General features: G+C 39.8%; 3 protein-coding genes and 2 non-coding genes across 7 annotated transcripts in view; 3 read left to right on the top strand and 2 right to left on the bottom strand.

The window, feature by feature from the left end:
* Positions 1 to 485: 485 nt before the first annotated feature.
* cep63 (centrosomal protein 63) lies at positions 486 to 11,250 on the bottom strand. Of its 2 annotated transcripts, XM_049587028.1 has the most exons (12): positions 10,895 to 11,250; positions 10,603 to 10,780; positions 9,670 to 9,765; positions 8,714 to 8,836; positions 8,489 to 8,602; positions 8,223 to 8,396; positions 6,148 to 6,293; positions 5,802 to 5,943; positions 5,488 to 5,685; positions 4,221 to 4,307; positions 3,846 to 4,142; positions 486 to 3,743 (listed from the first exon to the last, which is right to left on the bottom strand). In XM_049587028.1, the coding sequence occupies exons 1-12, from the start codon at positions 10,933 to 10,935 to the stop codon at positions 3,546 to 3,548; spliced, it is 1,794 nt and encodes a 597-aa protein (XP_049442985.1). In that variant the 5' UTR covers positions 10,936 to 11,250; the 3' UTR covers positions 486 to 3,545. The 2 variants fall into 2 exon arrangements, with proteins under 2 accessions (XP_049442985.1, XP_049442984.1); XM_049587027.1 differs by having other exon boundaries at positions 3,846 to 4,307.
* A 44-nt stretch (positions 11,251 to 11,294) lies between these two features.
* On the top strand, positions 11,295 to 15,663 carry im:7152348 (uncharacterized protein LOC559250 homolog). Of its 2 annotated transcripts, XM_049587050.1 has the most exons (5): positions 11,295 to 11,336; positions 12,608 to 12,730; positions 13,188 to 13,680; positions 15,078 to 15,182; positions 15,266 to 15,663. In XM_049587050.1, the coding sequence occupies exons 3-5, from the start codon at positions 13,328 to 13,330 to the stop codon at positions 15,309 to 15,311; spliced, it is 504 nt and encodes a 167-aa protein (XP_049443007.1). In that variant the 5' UTR covers positions 11,295 to 11,336; positions 12,608 to 12,730; positions 13,188 to 13,327; the 3' UTR covers positions 15,312 to 15,663. The 2 variants fall into 2 exon arrangements, with proteins under 2 accessions (XP_049443007.1, XP_049443006.1); XM_049587049.1 differs by lacking the exon at positions 11,295 to 11,336 and having other exon boundaries at positions 11,702 to 12,730.
* On the top strand, positions 11,652 to 11,723 carry trnap-cgg (transfer RNA proline (anticodon CGG)). The gene has a single exon. It is a non-coding gene; the product is annotated as a tRNA-Pro (tRNA).
* trnap-ugg (transfer RNA proline (anticodon UGG)) lies at positions 12,178 to 12,249 on the top strand. Its single transcript has one exon. It is a non-coding gene; the product is annotated as a tRNA-Pro (tRNA).
* Positions 15,664 to 20,364: 4,701 nt separating the features above from the next.
* Positions 20,365 to 25,042, bottom strand: part of rab6ba (RAB6B, member RAS oncogene family a) — a 90,817-nt gene continuing 86,139 nt past the window's right edge. Inside the window, exon 8 of the mRNA XM_049587048.1 lies at positions 20,365 to 24,300. Coding sequence (XP_049443005.1) covers positions 24,236 to 24,300 — 65 coding nt within the window. The 3' untranslated portion in view covers positions 20,365 to 24,235. The remainder of the gene's footprint in view (positions 24,301 to 25,042) is intronic.

The raw sequence follows: 25,042 nt of genomic DNA, 5'->3' as shown, positions 1-25,042 counted from the left end.
AGGGCAAAGTAAATTGCTGGATAATGTAATCGTTAGAAGCAAATTATGATTAATGATAAATAAATAACCAGGAGAATTCCTTTAGAGGGATGATGTCCTCTGTTTGCATCATACCAGTAATTACACTCATAACATTTGTCCTGATAGAGTTAAGAGCCTAATGTGGGCAATTCAATTCATTAAACTCATCAATTTAGCAATTACTCAATCATCTCGCAGCCTTAAGAGAATTTTTCCTGTGAATCATTACGTAAATAAGGCAGAACTCTCCTTGGACTCCCAGTCCTCCTCCCTTTTACTAGGCCCCTTCAAAGAATCTCCACATATAAAAACCTTTTCACCTCCCTCCAGAGAGAGCCAGAGGAATGCCTGCCTTGCCAAATTCCTCAGTGCTGTTTGTTGGGGCTTACAGTGCGCCTAACACAGGCTACCAAATACCAAAGTGAGAAGTCACTGGACTCGGACACAGCTGAGCAGAACTCCTGTGTTGTTGTTGAAACAGTGTGACAGCAAAAACACAGCAAACACATATTTCTTCACATTTTTTCACTTTATTTCCATTCGATCGGTATGTTCTTCATTAGGGCAGCAGTAAAATATAACTATCCCCCCCGGCCTTTGAGTGTTTGTGAGGTTGAGCGCCCCACATGGTTGATATTAACATTCCATCAGCTTTCTAATGATGAGGACAAAGCAGGCCGCAGGGGAAGGTTCATGACAGCATTGGCATGGTGCTCACATTCCTGCACTTGACTAGCCAGTGGGCCTCTGCAGGGTGGGTGGTGGTGGTGCTGGTGCCGGTGCTGGGGGGTTTGACACCAGCAACTGGGGAAAATGAGGAGAGCGACAGTATAAGCTGCCTCCTCTCCCTCCCTACTGTCTGAGAAGTCTTGGACAGACATGTACATATCTGGTATTTTCCCAGTTATGACAGACGTGCGGGGAGGACGGACACTCCTTTGGCTCGCAGCAACATTCTTTTCTCTGGATGTAAATGCAAAGTAATAACGCTGCATTCCAGGCAACTTGAGAAATTGGGACACGCAGCGCGGTATGAGGAGAAGTGCAAAGCGACTCCTCTTAATATCAGAGTTCCAACGAGTAATCCAGGTGGAATTCAGCGACAGAAAGTCTGTTATGTGAGATCACACGAATATGACAGAAAATGCTATGAATGCTCAACAATTTAAGGCCAATTTAAATTAATCAGAAGCAGTTTCCTCCAAGGTCTGATAATAACACCTATACTGCCTGAGACAACACGTCCTACTCACAAAATGTTAATATCAGTTCAAGGCCCTGACACACCAAGCCAAACGTCGGCTGTCGGTCAATGCTGGGCCTTCAGTGAGCGTCTGCTGCCTTGTTTTTGCGGTGTCTTGTGCACTGTTGGCACTAGCCACACCTTATCGATGGCTTTTGAGTCAGCTGAGCATGCTGAATCCGTGGCGGCGAATGAAATGACTCTGACTGGCAGCTCAGCTCAGTGCATGAGAAGCTAAACAAAAGTGAGGAAAGCAAACAGTCAAGAAGGAGTGAGATGGAAACCAGTGTGTTACATCAGCGTCTTCAGTTCGTCCTGTTGGTCTTCCGGCTTCCCTTTTTAAATGACAAACACAGACCACCGTTGCCTGCTGGTATTGAGAGTTATTTCCTCTCACAGGCTCAGAACGTACATGCTGGTTGGCCACTGACTGTCGTCTTTGCACTGTGTTTAACTGCAACATTTGGGTGAGAAACAGGTGACATTAGGTGACATAACAGTCAGCCTTCGTTGTCACTAGTTCTCTGAAGTCAATTTCGTGCATCTGGGCCTTTAAATAGAAATTATCAGTGTTCAGGCAATCAGACATATTCCCGGCAGGAAACACACGGAGGTCAGATGTCGTCTAAGCTTGAATGGAATGCAGCATTATATAATATGTCTTGGGTTAAAGGGCCCAAACATCTGGCTTCTCTACAGTTAAACTATTTCAGATATTGCAACAACTTCCTAAAACAATTTGGCAAAACTAATGAAAATTTAAAGACATTACGAGCTGTCAACACGTTAGAGCTTCACACGCCAAGCGCAGTTGAGCTGTTGTTGAGTTTCTGTTGCTGACCATCACATCTTCTAGTTTTGGTGTTATATCCTTGACACTGAATTGCTGATAGAGTCAGTCTCCGAAACGAAATTCACACATTAAGTGCAGTTTTCTTCTCTTTCAGCGTCTCTACTTTTTGGTCCTTTTCCACAAGATTACAAGCTGACCACAGCTGTAACGATTATTTGATTAGCACAGCATCAGGAAATCAAACTATTTGGATGGTCTTTAGAAGCAAACATGCTGAAATTAAGAGTTCCAGCTTCTCAGCTGTAAAGATTTTAAACATTTGCTTGTGTGAAATTAAAGTGTACTGATCTGCCTTGGGTTTTAGACGACTGATCAGCCAAAACAAGACATCTACATATGTCACTTTGGGCTCTTTAAAACTGTAGCAGACATTTTTAAATGTTTTCTGATATTTTTTAGAGACCCAACGATTAATGAGCTGTCAGGGCAAATATATCAGGAGATTTGGTGTGGCCATTTGATTCCTAGGCCAAGACGTCCTCTTCTGTGCGCCAGTCGTTTTGACTTATCTCCATGAAAAGTTATCTGTGTATTAATGCAGATAAAAGCTAATAAAAAGCTAACATAAAGCTGAATTATCGCCAGACGACTGCATTTCAGAAACTGTGTTCCACCTCTCCGCAGGTACTGTTTATTTGCCATTCAAATGTGACTGGTGCATAAATCTGTTTATAGAGATTACTTTTGGTCAGACATGTTCTCCTTTCCCGTTTCCAGTATATAATGAGACCTTTTCAACAGATTCATCGTGTCGTGAAATGGTATTCTAGTTTGTTTGTCTTTCAGATTGCAAACACAGACTACTGGAGGCACAGATTGTGCACATGATGCTTGTCAGCTGTCATCTTTGTGGTGCGTTTGAATGCAGGTCTCGTGATGTCATGCAAAGCGTTTAATCAGTCAGCCTTTGTTGGCGCTCGTTCTTTAAGATAAGCTTCAGTGAAAACACAGAAAAGCCGAAACACTTGGTTTCAACTTCTGCCGCCGCACAGATAAAATAAATACATGATAAACAGAATGAGGAAAAAATTGCAGGCAACAATTTGAGCTAAACAGCTGCACAAGACTAATCCTGTGTCATATGTGTCACCCCATACAACACGGCCTCCACTGTGGGGACGGAGCAGGCCAGGCTGTGTGAGGCCACAGCTCTGAGCAGCCTGAGAGCTCACTGGAATTTCTGAATTACAATTGCTCCGTTTGACAGTTCTTATGAACACTTGGGAGAGCTCAAAGCTCTGAGAAAGAACTGTGCAAACTGTGTTACAATAAGAATAGATGTCTCTAAAGTTCAGTCGAGTGAGGCTCACAGCAAATACCCCATAAATTCTCCACCGCGTGCAGTTTAATTCAGTACAGGATGTAGTCTTCGGCACTGCTGTTCGAGGCACTTTTATATTTCCTGATTTATTCAACCTTACTCCATCACTAACCATTCTGTGCTGCAGCCTGGGCAGACTCGGGCCCTGAGCCACTTGGCTGGTACTTGGAAACTGTCTTGGCGTTGTTCTCGCTCATACCGTGGATGTGGGTGTCCAGTTTCTGGAGCAGCTCTTTCATCCGAAAGTTTTCTTCCTCTAGGAAACGAGAGACTGTTCGGTTTGTGGGAGACACTGATGGAGGCTCCTGGAGGTAAGATAAACACACAACTATGAGATTCTTTGATAAAAAGAGGACAGAACATTGCCTTTACTACAACTGTGAATTATTATTTGTGATGAGCCTCACCACTGAAGAAGGAGAGGAAGAGGGTGTGATTCTTTCTGCAGATGCCGAGGCCAGAGAGGCTTCAGAGCCGGAGCTTTGCCCCTCAGCAGGAGAGTCATTTGAACTCAGCTTTGGCACTGAGTTTCTCCTGGTGAGTCTTGTGCTACTAGAGGAGGAGGAGGAGGAGGAGGAGGATGCTGCTGAGTCAGGCCTGCCGTCTTGGGCCCGGCTACAGGGGTGCTCTCCAGAGGAATGGGACAGGGTGTGCAGCTGTTTGAAGAGGCTGTGGATCTGCCCTTCGTAGCGGGTGGTGGTCTCCTGCAAATTAGGAAAAGAATCCTGTCTGTAAAATGTGTAATGACTACATAACGACTGTGTCAAAGGCCGCAGACAAACCTTTGGTGATTGAGACTCCAGCCTGTGCAGCAGAGCCTTCAGATGCTGGTTCTCAGTTTGTAGAGTCTCCAGCTGAGCCTGAGTCACCTGAGAGAGTCAGAGAAGAACAACAATGTGGTTTGTTTCACTAAACCCCTGAGAAGATGCACGGGCCCCAGCATGATGGTGTGGTTTTCCGTAACCCCCTTGGATGATACCAAAAAATACAAAGCTGTTCACTGGATTAATGCTAACATACTGATGTTTGACAGGGACGATATGTAAGATAAGATGTATGAGTGTGTCATATCCAGCTTAAGATTTATGTGAGCATGAGAGCAAACAGAAATTGACAAGGGTCCCATCTTAATGTTTTTGTCTTTTTTTGTCTTCAACACTTGTGCAAAAAAAAAAAAAGCCTCAAAATAAAATAAAGGTAATATAATGAACTAACAGACATATAAACTTGATGTGGAACTCAGTGATTCACAATGAGAGGACTGGGAGGGCATTCCTCCTGAGGATGGTGCCATTAATTTAGGGTTCAACAGGAAAGTAAGTCACAAAAATACAAAATAAATAGACTTAGTTTTATAATAATGCAGAAATAAATGCACAATATTTATTTATTTATTTATGCCCAGTTTAACTGTCATTTTTATGCATTTATCTATTTCTTTCGACATTTATTTAAGCAAATATTTATTATTTTATTTATTTATCCATTTATGTATTTATTACGGCTCTTATTTATTCTTTTGTTTATTTATGCATTTATTGATTTATTTCCATACTTATTTCAACATTTATTTATTCAATTATTTATTCTTTTATTTATTTATGCATTTATCTATTTATTTCAACATTTATTTATTCAATTATTTATTCTTTATGTATTTATATATTCCTGTATTTATTAGAGCTCTTATTTACTCTTTTATTTATTTATGCATTTATCAATTTATTCCATATTTATTTTTAAAATTTACTTATTTATCTATGTATTTATCTATTTATTTCAATATTTATTTCGACATTAATATGTTCATTTACTATTTTATCTATATTTTTATTCATTTGTTTTATATGCATTTATTTATTTTTGTATGTACTTCATATTTATTCTTTTATTTATTTATGTATTTATTTATTAGTGTATTTCTCCAAATATCAAAGATTGTGTGAGCATTGCGGCTCTCTCTGTAACACTCCTGTCTGTTACACATTCCACCTGATTTTGACATAAAAACTATGATGTCACAGCTCTACACCTGTTCATCTTTCTTACTTTCAGCTTCGCCACCTTCTGCTCTGCTCGCTCTACATCACCACGGTGCTGCTGCTTGATGCTGGACGAGGAGCCTTTCAGTGCGGCGATGGTGACGTCACGTTGGTGCAGCTCAGCGGTCAGCTTCGACACCTCCGTCCTCATTCCCTCCACCTCACCACTGTGGGTCTGCTTGGCCCTTTGAAGCTCTTCTCTGAGCTGGAGAATAAATCCAGATATAACAATACGGATGTTACTTGAGCGTGCTTTACTCACACAACAGTACGTATGTCGAAAACCTCGCACAGCATCACCAGTCAGAGAAGTTTTCTGACCTTTCTCATCTCAGCTAGTTCAGCCTTGAGATGAGCCTCACATGATTGGGCGCAGTGAAGCTTGGTCGCAGTTTTCTCCAAATCTTGTCTGAGAGTTTCCACACCAGCACAGCCCTGAGCTGCCAGACAGTCCTCCATAGAGCTGAGGAAACAACAGAGCTGTGCTTTATTGACTTCTATAAAAACTCTTCTCATACAGCACACAAGCATTAAACCAACTCTGCTGCAGCTAATCAACAACACATCCTCCCTTAGTATGAGTCTAGACTGCCCTCTGGTGAACTCGTAATGTACTACATCACAACATGATGTGTGAAAGCACAGTTACAGGTGGAGATCCACCCACCGAATGACTTGATCTTTAGCTTGCAGTGCCTGGTTGAGTCTGGCAGCTTCATTACGAAGTCTTTGGCGTTCGAGGCTGGCTCTTCGCACAAATGTATCCTGAGAGTCCAGTGTGGCGTGGAGCTCCTCTCTTTCCTCTGAGAGGACCTGTGGAAACATCATGGATCCTCAGCTGACAAAATTATACTTCAATCTCCTACACTGCAGCACAGATCCACTGTTACAAAAGGCCAATGTTAGTTTTTGTGGTTGTCTTCTTCTCTACATTACGCCATGTTACGACAAAGTCTTTAAACTCCGACTGTCAAAGAACCACAAAGTCCTGAAGACTAAAATTCAACTCATAAACTATGTGAAGTTCTGAAGACAGAAATGCTGCAACTAAACAGAGTGCAAGAGTTGGCAGGATGTGTGCAGGAGATTTTGTTTCTTTCACAACCATGACCACCCAGAATAAATAGGGACAAGTACGAACACATCAGTACACACAATCAAGAGTGCATTTAAATGTTCCCAACCATGAACCTGTTTTTTTTAGATTATTTTTTGGGCTTTTTGCCTTTAATATACAGGACAGTGTGAAATGGGGAGACAGAGAGAGAGGGGGGACGACATGCAGAAAAGGGTTGCAAGGCGGAGTCGAACTCGCGACTGTTGCAGCGAGGCATCACCTCTATGCATGGGGCGCCGGCACTATCCACTAAGCTACCGACGCCCCAACCATCAACCTGTTTATAGTGTTTTAGTGCGTCTGACGTGAGTTCACTTCAGAGTTGCTGTATAAAGTTCACTGTTCAGTTTGTTAGATATGTTTAAATCCAAAGCAATCATGGTGATTTTTACTACATGTCAGCAGTAGCTGTAGTATTTCAGGAAAGTTTGACGATTATTGTGGTATTTTTGACCACAATATTCGTAATCTGGGGCAGTACAGGACCCCACAAAATTAAAGGGCCTAGGGGCCAATGATGATCACCTTAAAGCAGGGACACACATTACAACAATTGAGCTAATTCTGATTATGATTTGAGAGTGTTGACTGATGGGACTAGGGATGAAACGGTTACCAGTTTCATGAGGTCGTCCTCCTTGTATACAAAGCTCTAAATGGGCTAGGACCAAGCTACAAGAACACTGCGATCATCTGCTGCTGGTTTGTTGGAGGTTTCCAGCAACAGCAGGAAGAAGATCGGGGATGCCGCCTTTGTGAATGACGCCTCAAAGCTATGGAACACACGACCAATAGATATCAGGAATGCTAGCTCGCAAAATATTTTGAAAAGAAAGCTAAAAACGTATCTGTTCACTTTAAAAATACTACTTGATTTTATGATTTACAGTTTTACAATTATACGCTTTCATGAATCAGTTAATCCATGTTCTAAACTATTTTTAAATGTCCTTTTACACTGAATTGCCTTGCATTTCATGTATGAAAGGTACTATCATTATTATTATTATGATGATGATAAACCACGTCCAGACAGTTAGTATTATTGTTTCTTATTATTGCTTTGCACCAATGAAAAGACTGCGGAAGGCTGTAACAACACCCTGGATATGTTTCAGTCTTCTAAGAGGACGAAGTGTGTGATCGTATCTTGGTTTTTATAAGAGCGCACATTTGATATGGTTTTCATATCTTTACATAATATGTTGACAATGCTATTATTTTTATGTTTATGCAAACAAAATCTGTTGCTAATTTTATTTGTGGTTTTCGAGAGGGTGTATCACAACTTTGCAAACATATTCAGCACATTTTAACAATACCACGATGATACGGATTACTGTGATAATTTCGCTCACTCTAATCGTGAGAAGAAATTTTCAAAACATTTCCTTTGTCTAGGGGACCAATTAGGAGCAGGTCTATTTCAGTCTAGGTCAGTTGGTGTTGACAGTTGGCAGATAAAAATCATATAGTGTGTGATACGTAAAAATTCTTATCTCACGTTTTCAGATTCAGATACTGGTGACGGATGTTGCCACTTGTGTGCTGCCTGATTTAGTCTTTAGGTTTGTCTCAGTCTTTATTCTGCCACTGCCTGTATACGTTGGTACCATTCTGCTAACCTGCTTCTCCCTCTGGTACTGTCCCAGCCACATCTCAAGCGGTCGGAGGCGTTCCAGTTCAAGCTCCTGTGAGTGCATGCTGCCCTGAGCCTTCTCCAGCTGAGCACGCAGATGCTGCACCTGTACACAGCACTCCCTGTGCTCCCTCTCCTTTTGCCACGACGCCAACTGAGCCTGGAAATCAAACGACATGAAAATATGTGTGAAAAATAACCTGCCTCTGTCTGACAGAATGTTACATATTACAGTTATTAATTAGCTTTTACCTTCATGTGTGTGAGCTCATCAGTCAGGCTCTTGTTTTGGGCCTCCAGTGCCGTCAGTTGTTTTTGGTAGTGGATGCGCTGCTGTTCCCACTTTGCAGAGTGATGGTGATATTCCTGCAGAGAGACAAGGATGATTATACTCCACACAACCAGGAGGTGGCAGTAAGTGACCATCTGTAAGTGATGATGTCAGGTACAAGATATAAATGAATGATTTTTTTGTACCTCGATCTTTTCATTGAGTCGTGTCACCTCTGATCGGTCTGCCTCTTTAGGATTCGCTCCTCCACTGGTCTCTTTGAGGTGTTTGCGCTGAAGCTTGTGATAACTCCTCTTTAATTTATCCAACTGCAAGAAAAATGTTAGTAAGAGAGGATTCTCTAATTCAAGTTTTAATCAGAGGCCTTGAAAATGTTACTGTGAAATACATGCGAGGACAAATTAGACTTCACAGTCATCAATATCAGATGCCTGTGTGAGCTAAGCTGAGTAAGATCTAAGATTGTTCAATCTGTAAAGATAGAAAATGATTAAGTTGCTTTAGGAGTGATTTCTTTGACTGACATTTTGATCATTTAAAAAGGTTAACAAGAAATATGGTAGGGTTGCAACAGTATGAGATTGTTAGGGTACAATAACCACCTCAGGAAATATCACATATTCATGGTATGACACAAGTTTTATTATTATTATTATTATCAGTTACAGTGCCCCTTAAAGGAATGAAAACAGAGTGTCTGTTTGCACCCGGGTGAGAGCAGTCACACTGCAACGATGCAGCGATTTAAACCCATCTGTGCCACGCCTTAATATGGATCCCACCACATGCTGTGATTAGTTAATACTCGTCACGTTGAAGTATCAAGGTTGGAAGTGGTCAGGGTTAGGGCAAAAAGGTCATGGTTAGGGCCAGTGCTTGCCATTCTTGGATATTCTCTGAGATTCAAGTGTTAACTTCGGGAGGAAGAAACTCACAAATGTATTGGCAAAATCAGGTAAATGGTTAAGAGTGATACAGTCCATGGAAGGAGCAAGACTGGATGGGTGAGTGGACTATTTTAGTTTAGTTTCACTGGAAAGACAAAGAATAAGACTGCACAGTTGCAGACATCCTGTATACTAGTGCACAAAGTAATCAGTTCAATAAGTGGCTTTAACTCTGTAACTGAAACTTGTCTCACCTCTTCCCGGACTTTCTGCAGTTGCTGCTCGTACTTGGTGACTAACTCTTGTCGACCAGACTGGACTTCTTCAAGCTGCTTGCAGAGCAATCCGACCTGTGATCAGAGGTGATGACAGCGGTGGTGTAAAAAATTGGGGAAAACATCAACATCATATATAACAGGATTTAGTAGGGATGCATGATGATATCGGCACATCATCGGTATCGGCCAGTATTGGCTTTTAAATGAAATATCGGAATCTGCCAACACGCCAATTTCTGCTGATATGCAAACCAATTTATATATATATATGCTCTGTGAAATAAAACATACGTCAGAAGCTTGTGTCGGGTCAAGAAAACGAGAAACAACAGGATACACAGAAAGGCAATCCAAGCACTATTAAAAGCCTTTTATTGTAGTGACTAAATCATTAAAAGACCACCATGTTTCAACCACTGCAGGTCTTCGTCAGGGCTTTAAAAACAAGTTTTTACATCTGTTTTACAAATTTCTTAAACCACTACAACATAAAACAAGACTCTTAGAAAATAAAAGGTTGTGAATTATTATTTTCCTTGGGGCTTTTCAAATTTTAAAGTAAATGTTCTTTATAAATGCATATAAATAAGACAATGAAGTAAAAGTACTACATCTTCATCTACATCTATGGTATTGGTTATCGGCCAAATGAGTAGTTATCTAGCAACATATGGGATATCAGCAAAAAATCCAATATCATGCATCCCTAAAATGTAGTAACACATGTGGCAAGCAGTAAAATTGTGAAACCGGTCATGCTGCAATACAGCAAAACACTATATTCCAAAATATGATTGATTGTGAAAGACTGTCAGAGTATTTCCATCTCTCTGTTACCAAAGAGGTTAAATGTTCTGGTCATATTCCTCATGCCGTAACTAAAGAAAATATTAGGATCTGCTACTGCACCTCCAGGTCCCTCCGTTCAATGAGATTCCTGGAGGCCAACAGCTCCTCTTCCCCACTCTTCATCCTGAGCTCCATAGCCTGAATCTGAGCCTCCCACTCCCTCTTCTGATGACTGATCATGATGTCAATCTGTCTCATCAGCTCCTGAAGCTCTGGCTCACATGATGACAGGACAGAGCTGGAATACAGATACATTAAAATACCACATTAGCAAGATCTGGTTGCCTGTGATATTCAGTCATTAGCTCATGTTAGTTAGCTTTCCACCTGCTTTAGCCACATGTTACGTTACCTGAGGTCAGGATTCTGCAGAGATCCCAAAGAAGCCTCCATCTGGATGGACGTGACAATATTAGGGTCTGTTAACCTAAAAAACTTAGCTTAAACTTAACTTTAGCTAACCTAGCAACCTGTGACAGCATTACCGTCACTGGCTAACCACAAACTTAATTGCAGCGATGCCAGTTGAGTTTCGTGAAATAACGTTACGTTAATTTAGTTTGGTTTGAGTGCAGGAAACACGTTATCAAAGTTTCTAACATAGTTAGCAAACATAATGAGCTAACGTTAGCTAGTTTCACTACTACTTTTGTTTACTTCGTTAACTCAACCACTCATTAGGTACAATGGATTTCCTGATGTTAGGCGGTAACCCCGCCCACAATATGCGACGTCATCACGCTGTGTTTTACGTCCACAGTATCGGGTCATATCAATATAGGCTCTTCATTCAGGTAACGTTACAGCTACAGTTAATTTAATTCCGCCCAGCTGTTGTAATAACACCTAATAGTAGTTTTCGGGCAAGTATTTAATGCTTAAACGTTACAAGACGCTGCAGCTCAGTCTTTTTACATCCCGCACACTGTAATGAAGCTTATTTCCAACCTGTATTTCGACAGTCTGCGCCAAACTGCGAAGGGGTTTCAAATAATTAGTTTAATCTACATAACCATCGATACACCCAAAAATAAAGTAACATCATTACACTTTGTACTCACCGTTAATGCCGTCAATAAATTGTGTGGCGTCTGCCTCCAAGAACACGTGGCTCGTTGGTCTAGGGGTATGATTCTCGCTTCGGGTGCGAGAGGTCCCGGGTTCAAATCCCGGACGAGCCCATGTTTTTGTATGCGTATGAACGGCTTTCGGAACAGCTAGCATTAGCTATATGCTAACGCGATGCTGCAGCCGGTTGACAATAACCGTTAGCTGTAGTTTTAAACATCCACTCCAGCTTCATTCGCGTTTATTGCAGTTTCCCAAAAGCAGGTTACTGTGTTACAAGTTCAGAGACGTATTATTTTAGTTGTTTTGAGGGCATATAACGTTACCCTCTGGGCTTTGAACGTTTCCTTACCTTAGCTAGCATGTTAGCCAGATAGAATCCTGTTTCTAGACTAGCTAACGTTAGCTTAGCTTAGCCGGTGTTATGGGTTGTATAGCATGGAGTAGAGCTCGGGAATTATTCGGCATGGAGGTGTAGATAGTAAACACAAATAACAACAATATACAACTAACAGCTAGCCTGGTAATGCTAGGAATAAATACCTAGCATTATTGCAATGCATGTGTGGCTCGTTGGTCTAGGGGTATGATTCTCGCTTTGGGTGCGAGAGGTCCCGGGTTCAAATCCCGGACGAGCCCATCCTTTTTGAGGACACTGTGTTGGTGCATCATTGTGCAACTTAATTTTAATACATCCAAATGTACAATGACGTGGTTTAGGTTTTCCATATACGAGCAGTTATCTGCATGCGTCTATTATAATCCACTATTTGCCTACACCCCCCCTCCCAACCAAACTTCCCGGACCCGTTTCTCCACCTGCCCTCCCTCAAACACTGAACAAAGAGCATCTCCACTGCTCTGCTTCCCCAGCTGTTGTGTGTGTGTGTGTGTGTGTGTGTGTGTGTGTGTGTGTGTGTGTGAGTGTGAGGGGTTTGGGGCCCTGAGAAGACAGTTTGTGTTCCGCCCCCACAAACACAGCAGACACTCCTAACAGGCGGCAGACGAGCCCGGCTTTCCATTCACTGCAGTGTGGCTGAGCCGTTCACTCCAAAGGGACAATACAGGAGCTCTGAGTCTGCTCTGGGAATAACATTATTACATGGGCTTCATCTGAACTGTGAGTAGACTTTACAGACAAACATTTTCATTATTACCTTCATTAAACTTTTCCCCTTTTCGTAGAGGATGGTGTTTGTATCATTGTTATCATTTTCAGTGTCAGTTTCCTTTTATTGTCAGCGCTGTCTGGACTATACTCAAAATGTACAGCTGACTTTTATTCAGGCCTAAAAACAGTATTATTTTAGTCTTAAAATAAATAAAGAGATAATAAGGTTAATATAGGATGTATTTTTGATTCAATTTTGCTGAAAGTCTGACTATTCAAATATTACTGCTGTGAAAAGGTTTAATTTTATCAAGTTGCACGTCTAGTTATTCAGCTTTTACAGTGTCTTTTTCCTATTTCATTATTTTATCTCCATATTTACCTACTCTGCAATCATTATTTTGATTGCGATTAGGATAATAAACTGCTCATTCATCTGATAAATAAACTTATTTTTATATAACAGAGAGAAGCAAGGTGAGAACCTGCAGCGACCATCTACTCCAACAAGTCGTCATCATCAGTCATTAGACAGTGGAGCAGTTTTCACTGGGACTTACAGATCATCCACTAACTCTGATCTCTACAGTCACACTCAGCTCTACCATGGTTCTATGTGAGGACAGTGAGTGCAGCGTCTGCCTCTTCCCCTACTCTCGGATGGACAGGATCCCCCGCGTGCTCCACTGCAGACACACCTTCTGCGAGCCGTGCCTGGAGACGATGTCGCAGGCCAGCGGCGGGCTGCTCACCGTGGGCTGCCCTCTGTGTCGCCGGGTGACCTGCATAGGACGTGGCCTCAGCCTGCAGGAAGCTCTGTGGGTCGACAGCAGGCTGTGGGAGCAGATACCGGAGGATGCGGACGCAGAGGCCGAGCAGGAGGAGGAGGAAGATGGACTGAAACAAGCAGCTGAGGAGGAGGGGACGGAGACCAAACAGCCGTCGGTGCAGGCAGAATGGTGGGTTAAACAGTGAAAACAGACTCATGCATGGACATTAACACAAGTACACACTCACAGTGCTGTAATTGCAGGTTTTTGTTTATGGGAATTTTCCGGACTGTTTACAAGAAACTTTGTGACCTTTGACCTCTTGTTTCTCCTGATTTTTAATTTCTATTAAGTAGCTTTGATATGAAGTTTTTTTTCTCCAAACACCGCTGTTCTAAAGTGTGTGAGGACTGAAACTGTTTAGAAAAGAACCAAAGTGAAGGAGAACAGTGTCTCCTTGAAACCAGCGTCAAATTTGAAGAATGGTAACCAAAACATTCCAGCCATACCTATCCATTCACACTCGGGTGATAATCAGTACGTTTGTCCACAAAGCTTCTCGTTAGCACCTCGGCTCTTAAGTGCCACGTTCAGTCGTGGGAGTAAAATCCTGCAGAGCTGTAAGAATTAATCAATTAATGGATTTGAATATGAATCTGTGACTACTCTGATAATCAAGTTATTGTTTGAGTCATTTTTCAAGAAAAAATGCAAAACATTTTGGACAAAATGACACATTTACCCTTTGAAACATGGATCGGCATCAGATTTCTTGTGCTGTGTTCAGACGGCCTTTACAAGAATTGGTTTCATTTTTGTTTTTAAAACAGTGGAAAAAAGGTGATTTGTTGTTTGGCAAGAAAGGCCCCGCAGATTTCAGGAAATTAGTAAAAACAACCTGAAAATTTGTTTAATAAAGAGAGAAACAGGCGAGTAAACCATTTTAATATTTTAAAAAAAATATATAGGAAAAATATACAATTTAAGAGGAAAAAAATAGCAGTTTTTTTCAGGTAATTTCCTTGTTAGTTTTTGTTTTTACTTTCTTTTTTTTATTGGACTGATTTTCCAGTAACTTCTTACAGGTTTTCTTTTTTATTTTATATTTTCTCACATTTTTAGGTAATAGTTTGTTTTTGTTTTTTACTTTTTGTGCTAATTTTAAGGTAATTTTCTAGTAACTTTTTTAATTTTATGTTATTTTTAGGTAATTTCCCTTTTTAGTTTATTTTTTTTAAAATTTTTTTAGATATATATATACACTTTTTTAATTGTGCTAATTTTAAGGTAATTTTCTAGTAACTTTTTTTATTTTATGTTATTTTTAGGTAATTTCCCTTTTTAGTTTATTTTTTTAGATATATATACACTTTTTTAATTGTGCTAATTTTAAAGTAATTTTCTACCTGGTAGGTAACTTTTTACAATTTTTTTGCTATTTTTTGGGTAATTTCTTATGAAGCTGCTCTTTCCCATCTTACCATTTGAAATATATCAAGCCACTTTGTTCAGGTTTCAAAGGGTTAAATGGTAATGAAAATAATCGTTAGTTGTAGCCCTAAAATCTTGTCTCGTTTATGTTTCAGTGCCTCCTCCAGCTCAGCGAGAACGAAGCTCAAACTGCCTGCGTTCTTCAGGAGGTTCAGTTTGACAAAGCAACACCAGGAGAGGATCGTGCCGGGCAGTAATGTGTAAGTTTTGACTTTGGTGACGATAATAACAGAGAAATAAAGTGAAACGGTGGCCTAATATTTTTGTCTTTTTTAATTTGAAGGGAAATGAAATCCTGGCGCAGGCTTTCAACTGAAGAGACTATTTGAAAAGACGCGACAGCTCCTCTCAGGATGTAATTTACGGATGGTAGACGCCACTAGAAGACTCGACTCAGCCTCGTCAGCAGAAGGAAAGTTGAGGCCGTTAGGGCCGAGAATCCATTTGTGTTCCTGTCAAGACATTGTTTTGTCCTCAGCCAAAGGTGCCCTGTCTCCCCATTATTTATTCTGGGCTTAATTCTCCCAGCTGGTGCTGTGGGATTTGGTTCAGCTGTCCCAGTGGGACTCACACCCCGAGACCCCCTCGTAACAGATGGTCTCCTGAGGATTTTCCCTTTTCCATAGCCACTGCTGAACACTGAATATAACTTATTGGTTTTTTATTTATGATAGCTAGTTGACAAAGTATCTAATAAAACTATTTTTGAACAAATTTCTCTTTGTTTGTGTTTTTATTTACTATTTAAAGGGTAAGTTTGGTGTTTTTCAACCTGAACCAATGTTTCCCTAATGGGAACCAGAGGTTTTGAAATTTGTCCAGTGGTGAAACAGGCTGCAGTGTAACCATTCTGGGAATGTTTGTTCATCAAGTTACATCCACATAAAGTGTTTGTTTTTGCCACTGATGGGCTCAGATTGTTATTTTAAGTGTCCGAAAACCTATGGAAAGTATCCCCACAGAGACAGAGCTTGTTGTTAGAGAGCAAGATCATTTTTGTTTAACAACAAACAGCCCAGAAGTGGCCATTGCCAAGTCCACCAGACTCCATTTAGAGAAACAGTAATTTAAGTACATGTATGCATAGAGCGAGCTTATCTTCCCAGCTTACAGGGTGAATTAAGGTTTGTTTCAACCAAACCAGAGTTGGTGATTGTTGGAACAGTAGAAAGACAAAACAAAACAGCTTTTGTGAGTTTTATTTTGTTTCTGTCGAAGTTGAATGAGTGAGTTTTTCAGTGATTAAATTACTGTTTATTTAAATGGAGTCTGGTGGAAGTGGCGATGGCGATTTTGGTGCTGTTTCTGGTTAAACAAAAAGGATCTTACTTGTTAACAAAGAGGTCTTCTCTGTAGGGATCCTTTCCACAATAATGTCAGACAATTACAATAATAACTTAAACCTGTCAGTGGCAAAAACAAACACTTTAAGTGGACATATATTGATGTTGCGAGTGGTTACACTGCAGCTTGTTTCGGTCAATACTGGATGAAATTCAAAAATAGTTTTCATTTGTCACTTAGTCAGAAAAAACATGGAAAAATATTGTCCAGGTTGGAAAATACCAAACTTACCCTTTAATGCCGATTATACCATTTGGCTTTTGGACATAAAAGAATCTTAAACTCTGAGCAAAAACATGACAGTTGTCTACTGTTGACATCATTCATGACACATTAAGTATTTGAGTGACTGAAAAAAAAGTGAAGCCAGTAGGAGATTTCTGAATCGCATAATGTGAATATTACTTCTGTGGGCTCGATGCACAACAAAGACGCACCACAAAAGACTCATTCAACCATGAAAGTGGATTAAGAACTCCATTCACTGAGCATCTGGCAAGTTTTCCATGTTCGAAGATATTAGAATCTGGATCATCACTATCATGGAAATGGCCTTTGTGTTACCTTATGTGCACATATCAGTAAAAAAAAAACAAAACAACACAGCACATGGCATTCTGAAATGAAAAGAGAATTAAATCTCAGTCCAAGGTCACTGTTAAGTATTACAGTGTTTGGCATCTCCATCATATTGAGGTCATTGTTGTTTGGAGACACGCTGGATGGAGAAAGAGCGCCGTTAGTTGTCACACCGGTTTTGTAGCCAACTAGTTTTAACAGGTCGTCTCAGCTGTACTCCTGTGAAACACACTTGGTCATATTTTGATTGATGGTGTGTTTTTTTCCCTCTCAATATCGTTTATGTGTTCCCACGGTTCAGTATTATCACAGTGACTGACATCATCTCCTCCATGATGCCAAACACGGAGCTGCATCCAAGTTGTAAATGAACTGGCATCAGCAGAGTTGGCCGTCACAGCTGCAGTCTGGCCTGCAGCAGGAAGGCAGCGGCCCTGCAGAGAGCCAGCAAACAACACAGGGTTGTGAAAGTGGCACAGCACCAGTTTCAGTTTCGCAACGTATTTACTGGCTCTGAGTGCGGTCATGGCAGTGATGATCACTGGGATTGAGGCTGCAACATAACAGGAAATAATTGCCAGTCAGGGATGGAATGTAACTAAGTACATTTCCTGAAATACAACTGTAAGGTACTTGAGTCTTTCCATTTTATGTTACTTTTTACCTTTTACTTGACTGCATTTTAGAAGGATGTCATACTTTTTAACTCCACTACATTTATTTGACCACAGGATTAACTGTTTAGATGAATTTTTTCATAAAACACACATCTATGAAATAAAACACAGCATTAAAGATTAAACCAGTGTTTTCTCAGTATTGTTACCTCTTTCATTTAGACCATGTAGTTGAGGCTCCTTGTCACATTTAAGCAAAACTGTGTGTGTTTTTGTGAGTTATTGTCATGTTTCCAGCAGTTTTTTAGTCACCAAATGATGCTGTTTTTCCACTGGGGACAGCGCCATGAAAAGCAGCTGTTTATAACTGAGACATCGCTGTGTTTCCAGCTGGAATGGCGCCGTGAAAAGCAGTTGTTGTTAACTGTTTCCTGCCAGGATAGTTCCACAAAAGTGGTTGCTTTTTACCAAGACATCACTGTGTTTCCAGCTGGGGTAGTGCCATGAAGAGAGGTTGTATTTTACCAAGACAGGAATGATAAATACAGAAATAAATTCCAGGTATTTATTTATGTCAGTTTAATCATCAACTTTATGTTACTATGCAATTACCTGTTTATTTCCATATTTTTTTCATTTTATTTTTTCCTATATCTGTTTACGTATTTATTTTATTCCTGTTTTTATACATTTATTTATTAATAACATATTGTAATAATACTTTTCTTTAACTAAGGAGAACTTTTAAGGGATTCTGTGCAACCGTGCAAGTCCCTTACCTGCGGAGACATTAACCCCTTAGGACCTTTACTTGTAAAGGAGTATTTTTGCATCATTGTACTGGTATTTTTACTTAAGTGAAGAATCTGAATCCTGCAGGTTGGCTGTGGTGGAAGTACTCAGATCATTTACTAAAATAAAAGCAACAATTACCTGAATTAAAGTACAAAATTATTATCACATAAAAGTATTCAAAGTAAAAATAATCTACTGTTATAAAGTAACTGCTGCAACTGAGTAAATGTACTTAGTTACATTCAACCACTGCGGGTTGGTCTGTTCAGACTGGCTAATGACACAGGTATTTGATCCAGTGACACAACAGGTAAACACATTTCATGGTCAGAATTCTTTGCAACCAACATGGTGCAAGACAGTTTCCAAACAGAGCTGCAATGACAGAGTACATTCCTTTGTTAATATGTGTTTTATGTGGAATAAACTCAAATACCTCCAGTGCTTATGTGTGCTCGCAGTACAGTAACTCTGGGACTAAACTAAGGATTCACTCCAGATGTGTTTCTGATAATATTCACCATTAAAGAACAATTAGTAATCAAGGCCTAGATGTACTCAAACTGGGGCCAACGGCTCATCTGTGCCCCGGGGCCTTAATCTGGGTTAATCCAGCAATGATAAGTAAAGCCAGTAGTCATCAGCAGACACTGGAGTTGTTGTGTCTGAGTAGAAACCGTGCACGCTCCAACATGTATATATACTTGACATTGACACAATAATTGCTTCATTGCTGTAACTACACCTGTGGTTCCCAGCCTTTTTTTGCTTAATATACCACCACATTCCTTAAAGTGAACTCAGGAACCCCTGAATCAACACCACCCGTCATTTCAGTGCACGGGTTCATTGTAAGTGATTTTAAAATAGATACTGTCATAACTGTTTTTTCACACAGTTGTATGGAGGACAAAAAATGACACAACTATCAGTAAATAAATAAATTAATTAATAATGTGCAAATACCTACAGGAATGAATACATACATACGCTAATAAATAAATATCAAATCAAATAAAAGAATAAATAAATAAATGGTGAAATAAGGCTAGGACCTCCGACCTCATCAACATACAGACAGGAATACAGAAATAACACAAAATATGTAGAAATAAATTTAAGATATTTATGTTAGTTTAATTATCAACTTTATTTATCTATACATTTATCTATTTATTTATTTTTTTCATTTATTTATGCATTTATTTCTATGTTTATTTAAAAATGTATTTTTTACCTATTTATTTATTTTATCCCTGTTTTTAATTTATACATGTTTATTTATTCCTCTATTGGCTAGAGCAATATATAAATATGTAAAAAATAAATAATAGAGGAATATATAAATATGTAAATAATAAATAGATAAATGTATAAACAAATAAATAAAAAGTCTACTTATTTAAACATTTATTTATTTACTTTATTTTACTACATTTTTTATATTTATTTAATTTTATATACTTTATTTTTAGATTTATTTATGTATTTAATTATATTAAATTCTTCTTCTATTTATTTATACATTTATTTATACAATATTATTTTGGTTAGTAGTAGTATTTTTTTTTCCCTCCGGTTTTTATTATACATTTATTTCTTTTTTATGTATTAATGTATTTATTCCTCTATTTATTTATCTACAAATTTATTTATTCATTCCTTTTTTATTATACATTTATCTATTTTATGTATTAATTTATTTATTCTTCTATTTGTGTATTTATTCCTCTTTTATTTAGACAGTCTTTTAAGTATTTATTTAAGTATTCCTCTATTTATTTTACTTGACTGTTCAAGTGTCGTTCCCAGGTCGTCAGGTCAGTCCGACTGAGTAACATTGCAGTTTAAAGTCATTTTTTGTCCTCCATATTTTTTGAAACAAGTCCATCAAAAGGACAGTGACAAAAAGACACAATCACTGCACAGGTACTGGATCACAATAAGGTGGACAGGTAGAAATCTGAAAGACGGGTACCTCAGAGGTGTACAGTGTTAGAAGAAAAGTTCAGGGGAAAAAAGAAGAGTGCACGATTTTGGTAATAAGACATCTTTATTAATCATTTGGAGAGACATGCTAGATCTCTGTACAGTGTGAATGGAGAGTCAGCTCTGGACTGATCAGGTCTGCTGCACAGAGCTGTGACAGAACGTACACACCCCCAGGGAATGGCCACGGCCTCCATCCTCAAACGCAGACCCCCGACACGCAAAGACATTTGTTGCACTACTTGGTCCATTTCCAGGGAATGCTCAAACGGGCCTCTAAGTGGGACTTCAATATGCAAGGGGAATAAATACAAAGGTACGTCTACTGAATAATCATTTGTCCTTTTTAAAAATAAAAACCCAATGAGTCATTTCTCAAAAAGTGCTCTCTTTACAAGGCTGTGTGGTCGGTAATAAGAGCAGTACATTCCTGTTTGGAGATAATAAATAGGCAGCGACGCAGAGGGTTGATACATTATCACTTTGTCTTTCATTTCCAGGGATTTTAACTTTAAAAGCAACCTGTCTTTGTCTTTCCCAAACCCACAAGAGAGTGTGTTCCAGTCTGTGTCTCCTGTGATATTTGATCCAACTCTGTCTCTTAGTATTATTATTATTATTATTTGGCTCATTATGTGGGTTAGAAAGGTTCACTAGTTCTCACAAGAGTGCTCCCCTTTTTTGGACATGTGTGAACAATTCATAAAGTCTACTCTAAGACACAGTACTCCAAATGTTCTGGAGATAAAGATTCTTTTTTTAAACCATGTTTCTAAGACTTACATTGTCACTCTAATTCTAACACATGTTCTTCAAAAGTGCAGTAAGATTTCACTTCAAAGACGAGTCAAATCAAAGTAGTGTTCTCGTCACTGGCCGACTTCACCGCCAGTGTGTTAAGACCAAATTTAAACAACATTGCAACATTGCATAATGCCAGCGTCAGTAGTCAGTTTAAACACAAGCAGCAAAGAAAACCTCATCTCAGTGGGGACACGTCACGTGACAATCAGACGCGCCTTCAGTGACTGTACATTTACAATGAAGCTTTTCAGAACTTCATATTAACCTGAAAGGTCTACATGTGCAAATTAGTCTTCTGTCAGGAATAGAACTGGTTTACAATGCACTGGTTTAAGTTGTTAGCGGTCTGTTTGGATCACAGAACCTGCATTAAAGTCAACAAGTCCTCCAACCCGTACAACCACACAGGTCATTTGTTCAAGTCTAGTCAATTGCATTCATAAAGTGTTGTTCCCAGGCCCCCAGCAAGTGCACCAGGCTTTGAAGCCAACTTTCACAGTGGCCAAACCGCGTTACTGCAATTTCCACGGTCCGTCACGTGACTCCCTGTGGCCCAAAAGACTTTTCCCCATTGACTAACATGTTGATAAAGACATCTGTAAATGAGAGGATAATGTTTTTTTTGAACATCACAACCTCGCAAAATTACTTGCTTTACTATCAGGATGTGATCCATTTGGTCTGATAACATTTTGGAGTCTTGAAGAGTCGTTCAAGTTGGCAAAGCACGAAAGAGAAAATCTGCCATTCAGCCAATGGAAATAAGACACTCAGCCACCGTCAGTCTCTAGTTTGCCTGCTCTATGGGCTGCACAGTGCGAAGGTAGTGCCGATCACTCCCATATCATCCATGTGGTCCGAAAACACAGTCTAGAAGAGCCGAATGATTATATCATGTTATCCCCATTCAAAAATACCAAAGGGCTAAACCTGACCTTTGCCACTCGCTTGTTGAAGTGTCTTCTGCGCTCGCTCTATGGGCCAACTGATGGAGAAGATCCAGGTAATTTTATACCCAGATCTTTTCTGCCATCATGCGCCACTGAGCCATTTTTAAAGGAATTAACAGGGCCCCGCTTCCAATGCTATATCCAGATCTCTATGTATACCTATGAGATTAACACGTCCTCATGCCTCAACGACAGCTCATTTGCCAATGACTCGCAAAACGATGTGACCATTAACGGTCACTGTTTTTTAACATGTGGATGACGTACATATATTTAGGCAACAAAAATACTTGGTTAGGAGTAGGAAAAGATCGAGGTTCAGGTCCAAATAAGTAGGTTTGTTATGTAGTTTCAGTTACTCATGCAAGTTGGCTTGAGTACATTACTTTAACGTGAGGACATTATGTCACGTATGTTACATACACAGGCCTAACTTGACTTTTGGTTACATCTCAAACTGCAAGCAAGGCCAATCATGACTCTTTCTACTATTTTTTTCTTTCTACTATTATTTGTAAAACTTTCCTCAAGCCAAGAAAAGCGATTCAAAAATCGGTCATCATAATGTAAAGTCTGTGAGCTGAGCGGGAACTCTTGAGTGGGACCAGCAGGAGAAACACTACTGCGCATATTCAGCAGGCTGCATATTGCTGAAGTACAACTAGAAGCTAGAAATGTTTCTTGGCATATGTGCTAAGCGAGCAAGTCTCACAGGACTGAATAGGCATCAGATCTAATAATACATCAACACGAACAGTGGTGTTCTGGGTCATAGTCCTGTGTCCTGGACCCGTCCGCCCACCCGACCTCCTCGCTATGCAGACTTTGTTGCTCTTTATACTACGACACCTGACTTCCTCCTTTGCTCCTGTCACTACAGCCACTAGAGGTCGCCACCTGAAAATAAACGTGACTTTGCGCCGTAGTAACCTGCTTGTACAAATGACCTATGTTGTTTTTTGGGGGAGGACTGTCATTAAAGTCTACAGATCACCACACGGGGAACTTTGTTCCTCTGTGACACAAGGCAAGGGCTTTGATTCTCCACTGCTCACTTACAGCATAATGTGCAGACTACCATAATCACAACTACCAAGATATCACACGATGCAACAGCAGATGTCATTTCGTTGTGAGTGGGGAGGGGAAATCTATGACATACTGCAAACAAATGGTGATCTTAATGGTGCCGTTAATGTGGCAAGAATGACACGACTTGGCAGTGGCCCTCTATATATCTGCATTCTAACGTTGCCTATACAGAAAGCACACATTTATACACACACGCACGACAAAGAGATATTCTGAAGTCAAGTATACAAATCCAGTTCAACAGTTTTCATAAACAAAAAGACTTGGACTAGTCATTATCAGAGTGCATTAAGTCACTGGTGTAATGTTACCATTTACATATTGTGTACACTGGTAGACAGTACCTATGCTCAAAAACTAGGCATGCATTAGATACTCAAGATGTTACTGTTCAGTTCCTGCAACGCAAAATTATGGATCCCACAGGAATTATGGGCAGGAGCGCTGTGATTGGCCTGCCAAACTGGACAGCAGGGTTTAGGCTTCAGATTAAAATTAGTTATGTTTAGGTAATAAGCCTTGAAATGGTTAAGTGCAGGTAGAAAGTCAAAAATGGCTGTGTAAGGGGTTAGGGTTAGGTTTTCACGGGATTAGCATCTAGGTAATAATGTGGGAATGACCTCCGTTTTTGCCCATAACAAGAGTGGGATCCGTAAAAATACGTCTAAAACCATCTGTTCCTATCGAGCTCTCAAACACAGAGCTGAGTTGTTTGCATCTTTTACAAAAACAACCTTTCCAGAGAGATTTCCCTGAATATACAAAAATACAAAAAAGAAACTGGGGAAACTTCCTTTTCTACTTAAAAAAATCGTATCCACAGATGTAACTTGGGGATCTTTTTTCACATCTTTTCTTTTTTTTGCAAGTTGTACGACTTTTTTTTGGCAGTTTCATTAACAAAGTAGGCTACACTACTTTAGAACCAAATTCACATATTGCTAGGTCCAACCGATGACCAATAGTCAGGTGAAGGAGGCCAGATTCTCAACGTGCAAAGTCAACTGCAGGTTAACCAATAGGAAGCGACATAACAAGCATGTGGTGTAAATGATGTTTTTTGTTCCAGGATGGTGCTGAGTATTAACAGGAACAGCCGCCCTCAGTAGTCTGGGGCTCCTGAGGCTTGTCCAACTTGATGTCAATCACTGGAGAAGGACGTTAAGGAAACATTTGGTCTTGATCTCATTCAGCTGCATGCACTTTAAAGGTAACTTTGGTATTTTCAAACCTGGATCCCATTCTCTAATGTTTTTCTGTCTAAGTGACGAATGGGAACAACAATTTTGGAATTAATACAGTACTGAGCGAGACTACTTCAGCCAGCAGCGACAAAACAGGCTGCAATGTGAACATTTGGGGGGACCGTTTGCATCGTCAACTGACGTCCACTAAAAGTGTTTGTTTTTGCCACTGACAGGCTCGAGTGTCTGACAGGATTATGAAAGGATCCCTACAGAGATAGACCTTTTTGTTAAAGAGTAAGATCCTTTTTGTTTAACTAGAAACAGCCCTGAAATCACTATCACCAAACTCACCAGACTTCACTTAAACAAACAATGACTTTATCTTTGTAAAACACACTTCATTCAAGTCGACAGAAGCAAAATAAAACAAAAGCCGTCTTTGTTTGTCTTTTTACTGTTCCAACAATCACCAACTCTGCTTTGGTTGAAACGAACCCTTAAAGGACAACTTCGGTATTTTTCAACCTGGGCCCTATTTCCCCATGTGTATGTGTGCGTATGATTCATGGGTACAAGTCATTCTAAAATTGGTTCAGTATTGAGGGAGGCGGATGCAGCTGGGAGATGCGAAACGAGCTAAAACGGTAACGGGGTCAAATGCGTCCCGTATAAGTTTGTGCATTAAAAGTGCTTTTTTTCACCT

Source organism: Epinephelus fuscoguttatus, linkage group LG10 (genome assembly GCF_011397635.1).
Source record: "Epinephelus fuscoguttatus linkage group LG10, E.fuscoguttatus.final_Chr_v1".
Taxonomy (NCBI): domain Eukaryota; kingdom Metazoa; phylum Chordata; class Actinopteri; order Perciformes; family Serranidae; genus Epinephelus; species Epinephelus fuscoguttatus.
This window is presented reverse-complemented; position numbering and strand designations above follow the sequence as displayed.

Bases quoted from the DNA above. Each gene is read 5' to 3' on its own strand.
- im:7152348 (XM_049587050.1), top strand. From the start codon at position 13,328: ATGGTTCTATGTGAGGACAGTGAGTGCAGCGTCTGCCTCTTCCCCTAC. The intron at 13,681-15,077 runs GTGGGTTAAACA...TTTATGTTTCAG, and splicing joins CCGTCGGTGCAGGCAGAATG to TGCCTCCTCCAGCTCAGCGA. The intron at 15,183-15,265 runs GTAAGTTTTGAC...TTTAATTTGAAG, and splicing joins ATCGTGCCGGGCAGTAATGT to GGAAATGAAATCCTGGCGCA.
- cep63 (XM_049587027.1), bottom strand. From the start codon at position 10,935: ATGGAGGCTTCTTTGGGATCTCTGCAGAATCCTGACCTCAG. The intron at 5,686-5,801 runs GTCAGAAAACTT...TTTATTCTCCAG, and splicing joins AACTAGCTGAGATGAGAAAG to CTCAGAGAAGAGCTTCAAAG. The intron at 3,744-3,845 runs GTGAGGCTCATC...TCTTACCTCCAG, and splicing joins CTTCCTCTCCTTCTTCAGTG to GAGCCTCCATCAGTGTCTCC.